Consider the following 17991-nt stretch of genomic DNA (forward strand, 5'->3'; position numbering starts at 1 on the left):
AAACAAGTGTTAACAAGGATGTGGAGAAAAAGGAACCCTCCTCATACATTGTTGGCGGGATTCTTGTTGTTGTTGTTTTTAAATTTTCTGTATTGGTTTTGTTTCTTTTGAGAGAGAGAGAGAGAGAGAGAGAGATCAATTTTTGTTCTACTTACTTATGCATTGACTGGTAGCTTCTTGCATGTGCCCTGGCTGGAGGCTGAACCCACAACCTTGGCATATCAGGCCAATGCTCTAACCATCTGAGCTACCTGGCCAGTGCCCATTGGTAGGGTTCTAAATTGGTATAGCCACTATGGAAAACAGTATGAAGATTCCTCAAAAAATTAAAATCAGAACTACCATATGACCTGGCATTTTCACTTCTGGGTATTTATCCAAAGACAGCCAAACACTAATTCAAAAAGATATATGCTCCTGCATGTTCATCACAGCATTATTTACAATAGCCAAGGTGTGGAAGCAACCCAAATGTCCATCCACAGACAAATGGATAAGAAGATGTGGCACATATATACAATGGAATATTACCCAGTCATAAAAAAAGAATGAAATCTTGCCATGTGCAAAATGGATGGACCCATATGGTATTATGCTAAATGAAAAGGATCAAACAGAGAAAGACAAAGACCATTTGATTTCACTTAGATGTGGAATCTAAAAACACAAAAGAAATGAACCAACAATATGTAGAAAGAATCTGACAGATACAGAGAACAAATTGTTGCTCACCAGACAAGAAGGGGGGTTGGCAGGAAATGGATGAAAAAGGTAAAAGGGATTAAGAAGAACAAATCAGCAATTAAAAATAGTCACAGTGATGTAAATAAAGTATAGCATAGAGATATAGTCAATACTGCAATAATAATATATAGGGTCAGATGGGTACTTGACTTACTAGGGTAATGTCTAATCACTATGTTATATATCTGAAACTAATAATACTGTATGTCAAATGTAATTGAAAAATAAATTTAAAAATTTTTTTTAAATCTCAAACAACCTAAATTTACAACCGAAGAAACTAAAGATAGCTCTGACCAGTGTGGTTCAGTCACTTGGGCATCATCCTGCAAAGTTAAAGGTTGCTGGTTCAATTCCCAGTCAGGGCAAATGCCTGGGTTGCAGGTTGCATCCCTAGTCAGGGTGCATATGAGAGGCAACTGATGGATGTTTCTCTCCTATACTAATGTTTCTCTCCCTTTCTCCCTCCCTTCCCCTACCTCTAACAATAAATAATAAATTCTTAAAAAATAAGGAAACTAAATATAGCAGAATAATAAATAATAAATATTATAACAGAGATAAACAAAATAAAAACAATAGAGAAAAGCAATAAAGTCAAAAGTTGGTTCCTCAAAAAAGTCAACAAACTGACAGACCTTTAGCTAGGTGTTGCACTATAAGAAAGAGAGAGAGGGAGAGAAAGATATAAAAGACTTGAGAGAGCAGTTGTGAGCACTTTTGCCTGTCTAGCACCCCAGTTACCACAATGGCTACCCTCCTTCTGCTTCAGCAAGAACAAACTAGAGGAGTGAAGACTATGCATCTAGAAGAATGAATGTTTCAAGGACTTGCTTCTACAGCTTCTCTTTTTTAACAGAAAAGAGAAGACAAGAGACTGTCACCGAATCCCAAGAAGCAAAGCCTTCACAAGCAGGTACACCTCCTAAGTCATTTGACAATTTCACCTACAAGAATCTCCAGTGTCATGACTACATTATGCACACCTTCTTAGACCTAAACCTGGACCTCTTGAAATTTCAGTTGCCCGAAGAGTCTCCTTACCACTGCTAAGTCAGTTAAATGGTTACCCTTATGTCATCTACTGCATTCTTGCCTGCAAAATAAAGTCTGCTAAAGTCAAGAAAAAGACTCAAGTTACCAAAATCAGAAGTTAAACATGGAACATTAAAAAAGAAACAAATAAAACTTCAAAGAAAGTGGGGACATTACTACCAATTCTACAGAAATAAAATGGCTAATAACATATGAAAGTAATCAACGACTGTATGTCAACAAATTGGGTAACTTACATGAAATAGACAAATTCCTAGAAACAAAAAAGCTACTAAAACTAAATTATGAAGAAAAGAAAATCTGAATAGACCTATAACTAATAAGAGAATTAAATAATCAAAAATCTCCCAACATCATGGACCTAAAACAGTATTGTGCTGACTGAAATAAGTCAAAGAAAGACAAATGACATATAACTTCACTTATATGTGGAATCTAAAAAACAAAATAAACCGCAGAAAAGAAACAGACTCATTGATACAGAGAACATTTTGACAATTGCCATCAGGGATAGTGGTTGAGGGAAGAATGAAAAAAGTAAGGGGATTAAGAAGTACAAATTGGTAGTTACAGTAGAGTTATGGGGATATAAAGTACTGCATAGGAAGTATAGCCAATAATATTGTAATAACTATATATGGTGTCAGATGGGTACTATATTTACTAGCATAATCACTTTATAAGGTATATAAATGTGTATTTACTATATTGTACACCTGAAACTAATAACATTGCACATCAATTGTTAATTTTAAAATAAAAACTATTTTAAAAATAAAAATTAAATTAAATTAAAAAATCTCCCAACAACACAGCCCTGGACCTGATGGCTTCATTGGTGAATTCTACCAAACATTTAAAGAACTAATATCAGTCCTTCTCAAACTTTAAAAAAAAAAAAGGGAGAGAGAAACTGAAGAGGAGGATAAACTTCTAAACTCATTCCATGTGGCCAGTATAACAACCCTGATTCCAAAGCCATACAACCACAATACAGGAATAGTACAGACCACTATCCCTAAGGAACAGTGATATAAAAATCCTAGCAAACGAATACTAGCAAACAGAATTCAACAGCATATTAAAAGCATCCTACAGCATGACAAGTGAAATTTATTCCTGGAATGCAAAGACGGTTCAATGTACAAAAACCTATCAATGTAAAACACCACATCAGCAGAATGAAGGGGGAAAAAAACCCATATGATTATCTTAATTGATGCAAAAAAAACCCCAAAATTCAACACCCTTTCACAATAAAAACACTCAACAAACTAGAAATAGAAGGAAACTACCTCCACATACTAAAAAATGTATGTAAAAAACCCACAGTGAATATCATACTCAATGGTGAAAGACTGAAAGTGTTTCCTCTCCAATCAGAAACAAGGCAAGAATGTCTGCTTTCACCTCCTCTGTTCAGCACAGTATTGAAGTTCTAGCCAGAGTAATTTCTAGGCAGAAAAAAAAAAAAGGGAAAGAAACAAAAAGCATCCAAATTAGAAAGTAAGAAGTAAAATGATCTCTGCTTGCAGATGATATGGTCTATTGTGTAGAAAATTCCAAAGATTCCAAAAAGAGCACTGTGGACTAATAAATGAATTCAGCAAAATAACAGGGTACAAAGTCAAATGGACAAATTCCTAGAAACAAGACTAAATTATGAAGAAAAAGAAAATCTGAATAGACCTATAACTAAGAAGATTAAATCAATGTCAACATGCAAAAATCAGTTGCATTTCTATACATGAAAAATTACATTCACAATATTTTAAAAAACCTTAGAAACTAAATTCATCAAGGACATGAAAGACTTACACAATGAAAACTATAAAACATGGCTGAAAGAAATTAAAGACAACATAAATAAATGGAAACATATGCCACATTCATGGACTGGAGTACCTAGTGTTATGGAAATGTCAGTACTACCCAAAGTATTCTACATATTCAATGCAATCCCATCAAAATCCTAAAGAGAGTTGTTTTGCAAAAACAGAAAACCCACTTTAACATTCATATGGAATCAGAAGACCCTGAATATCCAAAACAATCTTAAAAATAAGAACAAAGCTGAAAGAGTCACAGTTCTAGTTTCAAAACTACTACAAAGCTATAATAATCAAAATTGTGTAGTATTGGGTAAAGACAGACATATAGAAAAGCGATTTTTAACTGGTATGTCATAAGAATTTTTAAAAAATGCAATACCTAACTTTTTAGTCAGGGTCACTGACAAATTTTCCCTTACATTGTCAAATTAAAAAATGACAACAGCCAACACAGCAATAGCCATCTGGTGTGAATGAATCAAAGTAAGTCCTACTTTTTGTGACAGATTGGCAAAAAATGTATTTTTTGGTGTGCCACAGAATTTTAGTAATCAGTTTATGTGTGTTATGAGCTGGAAAAGGTTGAAAATTGCTGATAACAGACTAATGGAATAGAGAGCCCAAAAATAAACCCTTGCGTATATACTGTCAAGTGATTTTTGATAAGAGAACCAAGACCATTCACAGGGGAGTAATAGTCTTTTCAACAAATGGTGCTGGGAAAACTGGATATCCAAGGGCAAAAAAGAAAAAAAAAAAGTTGGCCCCTTACCTGTATACAAAATATACAAAAATTTACTCAAAATGAATCAAGAACCTTAATGAAAAACCTAAAACAATAAATTATATGAAGAAGACACATGACAAAAGCTTCATGACACTGGCTGTGGCAATTATTTCTTGGATATGACTCCAAAGGCACAGTCAACAAGAGAAAATACTAACAAAGTGGGAGTTCACAAATATCTAAAAATCTGCATCAAAAGACACTACCCATAAAGTAAAAAGGCAATCCATAGAAGGAATGAAAATATTTGTAAATTATTTATCTGACAAGGGATTAACAGACAGAATACATAGAGAACTCCTAAAATTCAACAACAAAAAAAGCAAACTGGACTTCTAGTCAATACGCCAGCACAGGTAAACATGGCTCTCTCCTTGCACAACCACATCAAAATTATAGCTGAACTATAGAATAATCATCATTCAGAACCATCAGAAATGGAGCTGAATGGAAGTCCTACAACTACAGAATTAAAGAAGAAACCACACTGATACTGGTAGAAAGGGTAGAGATGGGGAAAGGGCTAGTCCCACACCCATGTGTAGCAGATAAAAATTGGAAGGGATATCTCGGGAGCAAGGGGTCCTGGCTCCACACTAGGCTCCCCAGCCCAGGGTTCCAGTGCCAGAAAGATAAGTCCCCATAACTTCTGGCTGTAAAAATCAGCAGGAATTAAGGCTGCAGAAGACAGAAACTGTTAGAATCCCAAGCAGTTCCTCTTAAAGGGCCCACTCGCAGACTTACTCAGATTCACTCCCTCTGAGCTCCAACACAGGAAAGGCAGATTGAAAGGCATTAGGGATACATGGGAAGGAAATGAATTGTCAGGAATCAGGATGCGAGTTGCAGGAGAAATTCTTTCTCCCAGACAGAAATGCTGGTAGAAGCCATTGTTCTTTTTCTGAGACCCCATCACACAGAGCAGGTAGGTGCCATATCTGAGATTCCATCAGCCTAGATCACACTATTTACCCACCCCAGTGATTCCCTTAGGCCTGACCTCATCCAACTTTCAGGCCCACCCAAGTTGATTTCGGTGGCTTTTCCATATGAATGGTTTATCTTGGCCCACGCTTCAGATTTTCCTAAATTCTCTCAAACAAGCAGTATCTGGCTTCAGTGAGCCCTGTATCTCTCACTAAATTGCCCTAAGCTGGGTTCTAGCAGCAGCTGGCCTTGGCTCACAGCTTGGCCTCTCCTGGTCACCTCCAAGCCCAGCACAAGTAGCAGCCATCTGCTAATGTAGCCAATGCTATGTGACCCCGGAAAGAACACAGGTAATGGCTGACCTTGGATGTGCCAACCCAACAGCAATCAAGGCTCAACTACAAGAGGTGAGTGTACACAGTCGACACAGTGGGCACACCTTGAGTACCCAGCTTGGATAAGAGGAGAGGCTGTGCCACTGGACCCTACAGGGTACCTACTACATTAAGCCTACTCCATCAAGCCTAGAAGGCATAGTAGCTCTACCTAACACATAAAAACAAATGTGAGGACGCTGCCAAAATGAGGAGACAAAGAAGCAGAGTCCAAATGAAACGACAGAACAAAACACCAGAAAAAGAACTAAACAAAATGGAGAAAAACAATCTATCAGATGCAGAGTTCAAAACACCAGTTATAGAGATGCTCAAAGAACTTAGGATCAACAGCATAAAAAAACCAGTCGGAAACAAAGGATACACTAATCGAAATAAAAAAAAATTTACAGGGAATCAACATTAGCCTGGATGAAGCCAAGAATCAAATCAGTGATTTGGAACATAAGGAAGCAAAAAAAACAACCAATCAGAACAGCAGGAAGAAAAAAAATCCAAAAAGTGAGGACAGTGTAAGGACACTTCTGGGACAACTTCAAGCGTACAGACATCATAGGGGTACTGGAAGGAGAAGAGACCAAGAATTTGGAAACCCATTTCAAAAAATAATGAAAGAAAATTTCCCTAACTTGGTGAAGGAAATAAACATACAAGTCCAGGAAGCACAGAGAGCTCCAAACAAGATGGACCCAAAGAGACCCACTACACGACACATCATAATTAAAATGCCAAAGGTCAAACACGAAGAGAGAATCTTAATTAAAAGCAGCAAGGGAAAAGAAGCTAGTTACCTACAAGGAAGCCCCCATAAGACTGTCAGCTGATTTCTCAAAAGAAGCTTTGCAGGCTAGAAAGGATTGGTGAGAAATATTCAAAGTGATGAAAAGCAAGGACCTCCAACCAAGAGTAGTCAAAGGACACATAAAGAGCTTCCCAGATAAGAAAAAGCTAAAGGAGTTCATCACCACCAAACTGGTATTATAAGAAATGTTAAAGGGTCTTAAGAAATAGAAAAAGATAAAAAATATGAACAATAAAATGGCAATAAATAATGTATCAGCAATTGAATCTAAAAAACCAAAATAAACAAACAAGCAGAACAGAAAGAGAATCATACACAGGGAATATTTTAATGGTTGCAAGATGGGAGGAGGGTTGGGGAGGATGGTTGAGAAAGGTGAAATAATTAAGAAATACAAATTGATAGTTACAGAAAAGTCATGGGAATCAAAGTACAGCACAAGGAATAGAGTAGCCAAAGAACATATATGCAGGACCCATGGACATGGACAATGGTGTGGGGATTGCCTAGGGCAGGGGTGTCGAACTCATTTTCACCAGAGACCACATCAGCCTCCAGGTTGCCTTCAAAGGGCTGAACGTAATTTTAGGACTTTTTAAACGTAACTAGTCCTTAACAAGAGGCAGAGGCTTGGCGCTGCCACCGGGTGGAAACAAGGTGCCAGGTCGGATGAAACAAAGTGGAGGGCTGGATTTGGCCCACAGGACTTGTGTTTGCCACCTGTGGCCTAGGGAGTGAGGGGCTGGATAGAGGGGGACAAAGGGAAAATTTCAGACAATTATAATAACATAAACAATAAAATATACAATTAAAAAAACAGCCCTGGTTGGTGTGGCTCAGTGGATTGAGTGACAGCCTGTGAACCAAAGGGTTATCAGTTTGAATGCCAATCAGGGCACATGCCTAGGTGAGTTCCCAGTTGGGAGCATGCAAGAGGCAACCACACACTGATGTATCTCTCTGTCTGTTTTTCCCTCCTTCACCCTTTCTCTAGAAATCAATAAGTAAAATCTTAAAAACAAAAAACAAAAAATAAGCAAACCAACTTAAAAATGGGCAAAGGACTTGAACAGACATTGCTGCAAAGAAGTATTTAATAAGACTCTCAACATCCCTAATCATTAGGGAAATACAAATCAAAACTACAATGAGATATTACCTCATACCCATTAGGATAACTATAGTCAAAAAACCATAAAGCCCTGGCCAAGTAGCTCTGTTGGTTAGAGTGTTGTCCCCATAATCCAAGGTGTGGGTTTGATTCCTAGTCTGGACACATGCAAGAAACAACCAATAAATAGCATGAAACAAGTGGAACAACATATCAGTGTTCCTTTCTCTCTCCCTCTAAAATAAATATTAAAATAAAAATAAAATCAATTTTTAAAAAACAACAACAACAAACCATAAACAAGTATTGGGGAAGATGTGGAGAAACTAGAGAACCCTGTAGACTATTGGTGGAAATAGAAAATAACAGCTACTGTGAAAAATTCCTCAAAAAAAGTAAACATAGAATTACCGTATGACCTAGAAATTCTCCTTCTGGGTATATATAAAACCAAAATAATTGAAAGCAGGGTCTTAAGATATTTGTACATTCATGTTCATTGGCAGCATTATTCACAATAGTTACAATGTGGAAGCAACATAAGTTTGCATCGATGAATGAATAAGCAAAAGGCAATATGTACATACAGTGGAATGTTATTCAGCCTTAAAAAGGAAGGAAATTCTGTAACATGCTACAACATGGATGAACCTTGATAACACTATGCTAAGTGAAGTAAGCTGATCACAAAAAGACAAATACTGTATGACTCTAACTATATGAGGTACTTAGAGTAGTCAAATTTACAGAGACAGAAGGTAGAATGGTGGATGCAAGTGTCTAGAGGGAAAGGGAAACGTGAATTTATCAGTTAATGGGTACAAATTGTCAGTTTTATGAGGAAAAGATTTATGAAAATGGATAATGGCGATGGCTCACAACAATGTGAATGTATGTAATACCACTCGACTGTACACTTAAATGGTTAAGACTATAAATTTTAATGATAAGTATATTTTACCACAATAAAGATTTTTTTAAAGAAGAACACTAGCCCTGGCCAGTGTGGCTCAATGGATTTAGTGCCAACCTGAGAACCAAGAAGTCACTGGTTCGATTCCCAGTCAGGGAACATGCCTGGGTTGCAGGGTAGTTCCCCAGATGGGAGCATGCTAAAGGCAACCAATTGATGTTCCTCTCCCTCTCTTTCTCTCTCCCTCCCCCTCTCTCTAAAGTAAATAAATAAAATCTTAAAAAAAAACCCAAAACACTAGCTCTAGCTAACTTTGTCTATTGCAAATGTAGCCCATTTATGGGAAACTACATAACACAAAGCAGCCTATGAGAAAAGCCTGGCACTTAACTCCAATAAGCAGTCAGCCCTGCTACTTGCAAATGTGACTTCTGTCCGTTACAGAAAATGTTTCCATCTCTCAGCTTCTAGTAGGAGCCATTATCTCAACGCAGAAAGGGCAGATTGAGATAAGAAGAACATGCAGTCAACTTTGAATTGAAATGGGACAAAGACAAAACCCAGCAGACTTCCTTCTACTAGGGAAGACCAAGAAGGCTCATATGCTCCCCAATTCCTCACGTGAATTTAGAGTTGAGTCAACCAGATAGTGGTTCTCTAAAGGAAGGGACCTGGTTGGCCTAGCACAAAAGAAGTACTCATATATTTCTTTACTGCAAGAATGTTCCACCTTATCATCACACTGAACATAATGGCTGTTCATGGGCCCTCACCTGGCCTGCATCCAGCCTTTGGGCCAGAGAGGTCTGACCTCAGCATCCAGAAACACCTTCACATAGTCTTCCCAGGAATGGGCCTTGTTGTTCCTCTCCAGATCATAGCTCTCCAGTTTTATCTTCACCACGTGGCAGAGCAGCTCCCTGAGGAGTAGGCAGAAGTCAGAAACTTCAAACTATCCCGAATGCTTCTTCAAGGTTTTAATCATGTGCTTTCACCAGTCCTAATTAAAGTAAATGATTCTAACCTTCATTAGAAATACGGGAACATGCTCAGACACTGGCCCCACAAACCCGGACCCAGTTTGGGCACACCTGATTTCATCATTCCACTGAAATTTCTTCCGGGGTCCCATTATCCTCCTGCCCCCCTTTTCTTCATCTTCTTCCTCATCAGAACAAATCCGTTCTCGTTCTCTCTGCTCCTTGTCTTTCTCCTCTTCCAGCATCCTACCGGGTGAACAGAATTAAACAGGACCCTGAGGTTACTACAGAAGAACTGCTTTCTCTTGTGTCCACTGCCTCCCCCTTGCCCCCCACCACAGGGACTCCTCAGATAAGGAGGTGGTAATGCTGACAAGAGCAATAGGACATACTTACTTAGCAACCTTGGCTTGCGTGTGTGCCTGGCATTCATCCTGGTACTTGGCCATCTGCTCTGGCATTGCCCTGCCAATGGCTTCCTTAAGCTTCTGGAGAGGTTCCTTCAGACGCCCCCCCTGCAGAGAGCAGGACATATCATAAGTCTGTTTTATACATCTCTTCTTATAGCTCTAGTAGTGAGGTATGCCTTCTTATACCTCCTGTAGGGAGGACATACCGTAGGAATGATTGCACAGAGGCTGTGCAGCAGCACATATAGCATCTGTGAAGACTCAGTCACCCTCTCCTCTGGGCCCCAAAGCCAACAGGCTCCACTCCAGAGTCACCCACCTGTTCATAGAGGTGAAGTTTTCGAGCACGTTTGACCAGGGTGTCCTTGCTGCAGGGCAGGAATGAAGCAAGATAGGCATACACCCCAGAACGGACCTGGCTACTCAGCTCCCGAGTTTGCAGCTCTATGCTGAAGAACAGAACAGTTATCAATGGGCCACAGCACATGGCATCTTCTCTCGTCATTAGGTCACCTACCACGGACAGGAAAGCTAGGAGCCAAGAGAAGGTCAAACCTCATCTTGTCAGTCACACAGTATAACCGAGTGGCCAGTGCAACAGATCTCCAACAGTCATCAAACAAAAATTCCAAAACCTGATGAACTTGGCTAGGTAAAGTGGGTTAAGGCTCTCAGGACAAAGATAAGACCAAGTCAAAGGTTATCAGAGCCCAGGAGAACAAGTCCTGAAGTACTAAATTTCATAAATTAAGATATAAAAGCTTTCAAACTGGAAAGTGAATGAGTTACTTAGGGTCAATACTTTCCAGCAGCCCTTCCTTACTTTTCTATCCCTGATTAGGAAGTCAGGGAAATCCTTATCCCTCCAGTGTCCCCATCTAGATAAGCAGAATACTATTTCTAATAGTCTTTGATCCCTTGAGCTCTCCACGTCTGGCACACTCTAACAGGCACCGTGGACCTAAAATTCTTATCTGTGCTGACTTGCAGGTGCTCTCTATAGCCCAAGCTTCCTGGCTCAAGTGGCCAATCCCCATACTGGCCAGGCAAGATCCTTTGCTAGAATATTCCCAAGTTTTGACAACTGTTCTTACATGTGAAAAATCTTTAGCTGTTGAGAAATAAGTTTTCTCTGCTACGTAATACAAAATGCAACCAGGAGAGAAGCTGGAAAGCTGGAGAGCCACATACAAAGAATCTGGTTTGGAATTATGTGTTGGGGGGTGGTGCGGGGGGGTGGGTTCTGCTTATTAATCCAATTCATACAGTGTACCATCTCAGGGTTTTGGCCATTGGGGAGAAGTCTTACAGGATGATGCACACTGACCCTGGGAGCAGAAGTGAGAGCAAGAAGAGAATGACCAAGTACTCTGAGGAGCATCCAGCAGAGCAGTTCCCTGGCTATACCAAATCATCTCTCACTTTTATCACAGACAGGCAAGCAATACCTTCTCTCTTGTCTCATCTCATACCCCAAAATCTACTTCCAATAGGCCATGACTATGTTATACAGTCTTCTAATAATGCCTGCTAAGATTAGTAAGTTCTATCATTTCCTAGAGACATATATTTGGTTTGCCTGTCCCCCCTTTAAAAAGAATAAAACAAAAGACAATTTTTTAAAAATCTCATGGGCAGTCACCTTCGTGTAGTTCAATTGGGTTCGCATCAGAAACTCAAGGAAGGAGACCCATTAGTTCACTCCCATTTCCCCTGGCCTGCTCATCCCAGGCATGGTAACAGTAAAGAAACAAAAGATACTCACTCTAAGAGGATTCCATTAATATCCTGGGTGAAGAACTTCTGTCTGCTCTCTCCCTCAGCAGCTCTGGCAGCCTGGTTCATAGCAGACAGTAACATCCATTAGTGCACTTTCCCCACAGGGTCCTCACACTCACCCACAGACCCAAGGGCAGTCAGTCCCTACAGAACACCTATCGATCAAATCCTCACCGTGTCCTTCCCTACTCAGCCCTAAACTCAGATTAAGTACACTTGTGATCATTATATGCTCTAGAAATGGTGTATCCAGCTCTTTTCAAATGCTGCTGAAGTATTCATGGACTGTCTGTTCTGTCTAGGACTTGAAAAAAAAACAGTCACATAAAAGAAAATCACAGAGTCAAAGCAATCATTTTGCATTTGATTTATCCAGCTAGCTAACTCTTGCACCTAGCATTCTATCATCTAAACTGCAAGGTGGAATTTCCATACATCTACAGTATAAAAACAATCAAGAACTTTTAAGAAACTTGCAATATTTGAAGGCCTTTATCTTCCAAAATAACAATAATGTGCTACTTTAGCATTTAAGAACATTGTAATTCTTTGAAAATTCATAACTGGAATTACTAACATACCTTACTACCTATTAAAAGAGGTATAGTGGGTTACTATACATTGTTTTGTTTCCTATAAGAACACAGTTAACATCTGGATGGCAAGCGTGAAGATCCCTGAAGCAACCATAGCAACCAGCCTCAGCTCTGAAAGCACAAGTGAGGAAAGCAAACTCTGCCAAAGTCTGAACCAGTGGTTCTCATACTTGGCTGCACGTTGGAATCACCTGTTAGCTTTCCCCACTCTGAACCAATCACATCAGAAACTCAGGGAAGGAGACCCATGAATCTCTATTCTTTAAGAAAGGCCCAAGCATCAGTACTCTTTAAAAGTAACTTTGGTGACTCTAAGAGACAGAGAGGATGGAGAATCACTGATCCAAACCCAAGAGTTGCTGCTGAAGGCTTTCAAAGGCAAATAAAACTTCAGGCTTGTATACAGTATAACAATAATGGCAAATTGGATAAGGTCACCATCTAAAATGAAATGATCGATCCTACCCTGACTGGTGTGGCTCAGTTAGTTAAGCAACACTCCACAAAACGAAAGGTCGCAGGTTTGATACCTGGTCAGCGCACATGCCTGCGTTGTGGGTTCACTCCGGGTCAGGGCATGTACAAGGTAAATGATCAATGTTTCTCTCTCACATCGATGTTTCCTTCTCTTTCTCCCTCCCTTCCCATCTCTCTAAAAATAAGTAAAAATCTTTAAAAATAAATAATTAAATAAATAAAATGATCGATCCTGATCCAGCCCTCTGAAACAGCAGACACTAATAACCATCCTCTACTTTCATTTCACCCCACATGCCTTCCTCACTGGGTCTTCTTTCTACCTTTGACTACTCCATCTGTCTCCTCCACTAGCTCTTTGATTACTAATCGACACCCAAGGTTCTATCTAGAACCCACTTCTTCCAATAATGCCTTCCCCCTCACAGCTTCAAAACAACAAAAATTCATGTAGGTCTCGCAAATCTAAACCCCCAACCTACTCTAATCCTACTCAAATCTAAACCCCCAACCCCTAATCCTTTTTTCCTAAGCTCTAAATCAGAATTTCCAATTACTTCTAAGTAATTTCCAATTATTTTTATAAATGGATGGCCCTCTGGTATGCAAACTTGCCAAAACCAAACCCACTAGTTTCTGCTCTTCCTCTTATGTTCCCCACTTCTAATAACAGCATTCTAGTTTTCTTAAATCCTTCCACTCTGTTCCTTAGAACTCTTCAACACCTCTTTCCAAGTCTAGAATCAAATCTAAACTCCTTCATGTGGCATTGAAGATTCTCTAGGATCTGGCCCTGGCCATACTCCTACCACATACTAGGGTGGCCCCACCATCCAACAACTCGCCAATCCTCCGCTCTGTGTCCTGGTTTACTAACACACCATCACTCCCTTGAGGCTGGCCAAGTGCCTACAGCCTGAGTGCAGTATACCCCCACAGAGGGCTGCTCTTACATCTCTTTATAGCTGGCTATCTGCCATCTACTTGGCCATCAAAAAATCATAGGGCTTATTTCATTCTGTTTTGTCCAATAGTCAGTTGTTTACATGTCTACTGGTCCATTTATACAACAAATTCATGGATAAGAACAGAATCTTATTCATCAATATATTTCCCAAAGCTGCCTATTACATATTAGATGCTTAGTAAATACCAGCTGAGTGGATGGATGAACAAACAAATGAACAGATATCACTGAAAGAATGCAAACTAGAAGAAGAAAAGTTTAGTACCATTCAACCAAACACAACTTGCAGCTTCAGCAAGATCCCTTGGCTAGATGATAGCACAGAAGCCTGAGATGAAACAGAGTCAAATGGATGGATGAGAATGGGGTGACTTTTAACCTATTCATCTGCCAATTTCTTATACTTTCAGAAGGATCTAGAATTCTAACTTGACACTTCTAATGTACTGGAAGTATGATTTTAGTTCGAGAGAAAACAAAATTGAGCCATTCTTTTGCTTAAGCTTATACACTGTTAGTTATGAGATCCAAAAGCACCTTCATAGTAATTCAATGTAATTACTTCAGCATGTATTTTAAATGCACCACTGTTTGTCAAGTTTCCAATCAAAATTTACTTTTAGTTATCAGCCATTTCTCCAATATTTCAGAAGCTTTCTGGCTATATAATTTTTTAAAAGATTTTATTTATTTATTTTTAGAGAGGGAAGGGAGGGAGAAAGAGAGAGAGAGAGAAATATCAATGTGCAGTTGTTGGGGGCCGTGGCCTGAAACCCAGGCATGTGCCCTGACTGGGAATCAAACCTGCGATGCTTTGGTTCACAGCCCACGTTCAATCCACTGAGCTACGCCAGCCAGGGCTCTGGCTATATAATTTTTTAAAGGATTTTTTTCCCTGCTGCCTTTTGGATGTGTAGACAGCACCTCTGAGGGTCTGGTTTTATATAAAAAGTAATTAAGTGCTGCATTTTTAAATGAATCTAATTAAAAGAGCAACTGGATATGCATCTGAGAGTCTTCCAGAAATACATTAGGTCCCTCAACCTTAAATATGGACACCCTTATTCAAGGAATTGAATAAACGGATCAATCAAAGATTAACTAGGAAGTAAAGTTATACCAGCCAGATCATGCTGATCTACAATAGTTCCAACAGTCTTTTAATGAGCTATTTTATTTATTGTAAGAAAAGTGATTTATAACCTCTCAGCACCTAGTTCAAAACCTTACATACTGTACCTCTTTTTGCTAAACAGAATTAAATCTGGCATGATTTTCTTTTTTAAGGAAGATCACACAGCTTAGTTTTTTCCAACCTTACTCTCCTTGGATCCATGTCTCCCTGGATTTGCAATGTGGGGGTTCTAACTCAGTAAACAGTAAACAGTGAGCAGGCAGAGCAGCAGGGTAGATGACATGGGGGCTCTGTTTCTTTTCTATTCTTAGTATTGTTACCATTTTATGCTTGACTGAAGAGGACCAAAACAGACCTGGGTCATCTATATGGACCAGGCTGTGTATCTGCCAAACTAAAGAGAGAAATCTAAGGGGGCCGACACACCTGAGCTTTTCAACAATCAAAACAAAATACAAAATCAACACATATTAAGAGAAAAATGGTTAAGACCATTGAATCAAATCACTGGAGTCCCTGGGGCCCGTTAAAATGTACAGCACAAAGGAGTAAGAAGTGAAAACGGGGCTAGTGTGAGAAGAAAAGAGTAAACACTGCTTGGGCATTCACCAAGTTCACCTTCTTGGAGGACCTCTGTAACATACTTAAGTTTTCAAATATATTTTTTTAAGTTTTAAGTATCACATCTAGCTTGAACATAAATCTAATTCTTGCTTCCCAAAGAAAAAAATTTTCCCTAAGGGATCACGTCAGATTAGAATCTGCTTATGTTCCATGGTAGACTGCAAACAGGACAACAGATTCCTCCCCTCCAAGAACATGCATTCCTGCAGGGAGAGGTGGTCTCTAGTTCCCCAACCCCCCAATCTGGTGTGCACTTGTGATTTCCTTTACCAATACAGTGTGGCAAAAGTAATATGGTACATACAACTTCTCAGACTAGACCTTAAGGGCCTTATGACTTCCACTATTGCTTGAAATGTTGCCCTGAGACTGCCAGGCACTGAAAAAGACAGGGATGAAAGACGAAAAGAGAGAGAGGCCCCACTGTCCCAGCACGCAGTCATCTTGCCAGCAGAATAAGGGCACAAGACACCACCCAGCCAACCCAAAGAGTCAGGAGAAATGAATCGTTTTTTGAAGCCACTAAGTTTGGGGGTAGTTTTTTAGACAATAGAAACTGATACATGTGTCATCTAGGGCCAAGATTTAAAATCTAAACAAATTATTATAAAAATAAAGGCAATAAGAGGAAAAAAATAAAGGGAATGAAAACTGAGAAATATATAACACTGCTAATGTTATAGTTATAGACATGAAGTTTAAGCTTTAAAATTGTAATATCCAGTTCAAGATAGGACAGGGCTCCTTATTAAGGATCTAAATACCCATGTATGGCTTTTGAAATTATATGCAATTTTTGTGTGCACAGCCATTTTTTCCTGAGAATAATATCTTTCCCAGCAGATTCTCAGGAGGGTCTGAGTCTAGAGCACTCATGCCCAAGTGCAGGGCCTTGGTGGGAACAAAGAACCTTGGGATCCTTAGGAGTGGCATTAAGTAACTTTTGAAAGTAAGCCTTCTTTCTCATGCAACCATTAAAAGTGATGAGAGTTTATAATATTTATTAAGTGAAGAAAGCAGGAAACAACCATTCACAACTATAATTACAACTGCATAAAAACATATACAGAGATGCTAGAAAAAATATATAAAGTTTTCAGACTGTCAGGATGATGGGTAATTCCCACCTTCCATCTCATTTCCCAAAGTTTCTTAATGCTATTATAGAAGGATCAGAGGATGACTACAGTACCAATTTCACATTTCATCATTATATTTTCAAGCCAGTAGATCAATCTCTCCTGGTCACCACCACCCCACCAGGACCCAGCCTACCTTATCTATGGAATCCCGAACCCTGTCTCCATGGTGCCCAAGAGATAACCAAGACTTGGCAAACACTGAGGAAGGACATTTTGCTCACAGTGTCCACCCAGGGCACTCCAGAAGGCTTTCTTGAATCACAGCCCAGTGCTCTTTCATGTTATGCCACTTTGTTTCCACTAAATGTGTCCATCTTTCCCAAGAAAGGGAAATAGTGTAAGTTATTAAACTACAATACAACCTATGGTGGGAGTAGGGTAATATCCAAGAATTGCTTTGACTTTTCTCTAAAACTGACTAGCTTCTGCCACATATACCTTACTCAACTTACTTGATAAGACTTTCAGATGCTACAAAACAATTTACAAACCAGAGGACTGAAAAGAACAAGGTGTAATGATTCTTTAACATAAATTCTGAGAGCAAATACACAATAGCATGCTCAAACATGCCAAATTTCAACTACTTGCAACTTTCAGATTCAACTACTTGTAACTTAACATTCTATTAAGATATACTCTGAATTTCTGATATAGTACAATTCATTTAAATCATTACATTCAGATAGAATCCTTATGTCTTACACCTCACACGAGCTAATGAGAATGAACTAGAGATATGAATAAGTTGTTTGATTTACTTCATATGATGTATTCAAATATTTTTTGGAAGTGAGAAAATCATTTGTAGCAGTGGTTAACATTTACCTTGCCCTTTACACATGGATATACATACAGTGATTCTGGAACATTATGAAAATCACTGGTTTAAAACTTACAGCTATAAAGTAGGAATGCCACCGGAGTTGCAGGTGAAAGATTATTTTAACTAAAGGGTAAATGTCATCTAGACTAACACAGCATGGTTAGCTTTTAGGTAGGAATATGTTACTAAATTGGCACCACTTAGTACTCTAGGTATCAATTCCCTGTTATCAGGGGAAAACAGCAATGGCTGCTTGATTCTGACAGTTGTCACTGTTTTTAATAGGGTATGGGCAGCATTTAAAATTCTGCTTTTTATTTATCATCATTTAGGAATTCCTATAAACAATACCTATCACTGATGACATGCTAGTCTAGGGAGCAGCTAAAACCCAGTGGCAACTAAGCATATACTCTATATACAACATGTCTTCAACCTTTTGTAAATTTCCAAAAAAAAATCTTCAACAGATTACTAAAAAGATGGAT

At 39.0% G+C, this 17991-nt stretch overlaps 1 protein-coding gene across 5 annotated transcripts in view; it reads right to left on the reverse strand.

Moving 5' to 3' along the window:
• Positions 1-17991, reverse strand: part of UBN1 (ubinuclein 1) — a 57342-nt gene that overhangs the window by 27641 nt on the left and 11710 nt on the right. For all 5 annotated transcript variants that reach the window (XM_045820600.1, XM_045820599.1, XM_045820597.1 and 2 more), the window contains 5 exons: positions 11723-11793; positions 10277-10406; positions 9944-10062; positions 9659-9793; positions 9341-9487 (listed from right to left, as the gene is read on the reverse strand). In XM_045820600.1, coding sequence (XP_045676556.1) covers positions 9341-9487; positions 9659-9793; positions 9944-10062; positions 10277-10406; positions 11723-11793 — 602 coding nt within the window. The remainder of the gene's footprint in view (positions 1-9340; positions 9488-9658; positions 9794-9943; positions 10063-10276; positions 10407-11722; positions 11794-17991) is intronic.

Source organism: Phyllostomus hastatus, unplaced genomic scaffold, assembly GCF_019186645.2.
Source record: "Phyllostomus hastatus isolate PE091 unplaced genomic scaffold, TTU_PhHast_1.1 phas_scaffold_442, whole genome shotgun sequence".
Classification (NCBI taxonomy): domain Eukaryota; kingdom Metazoa; phylum Chordata; class Mammalia; order Chiroptera; family Phyllostomidae; genus Phyllostomus; species Phyllostomus hastatus.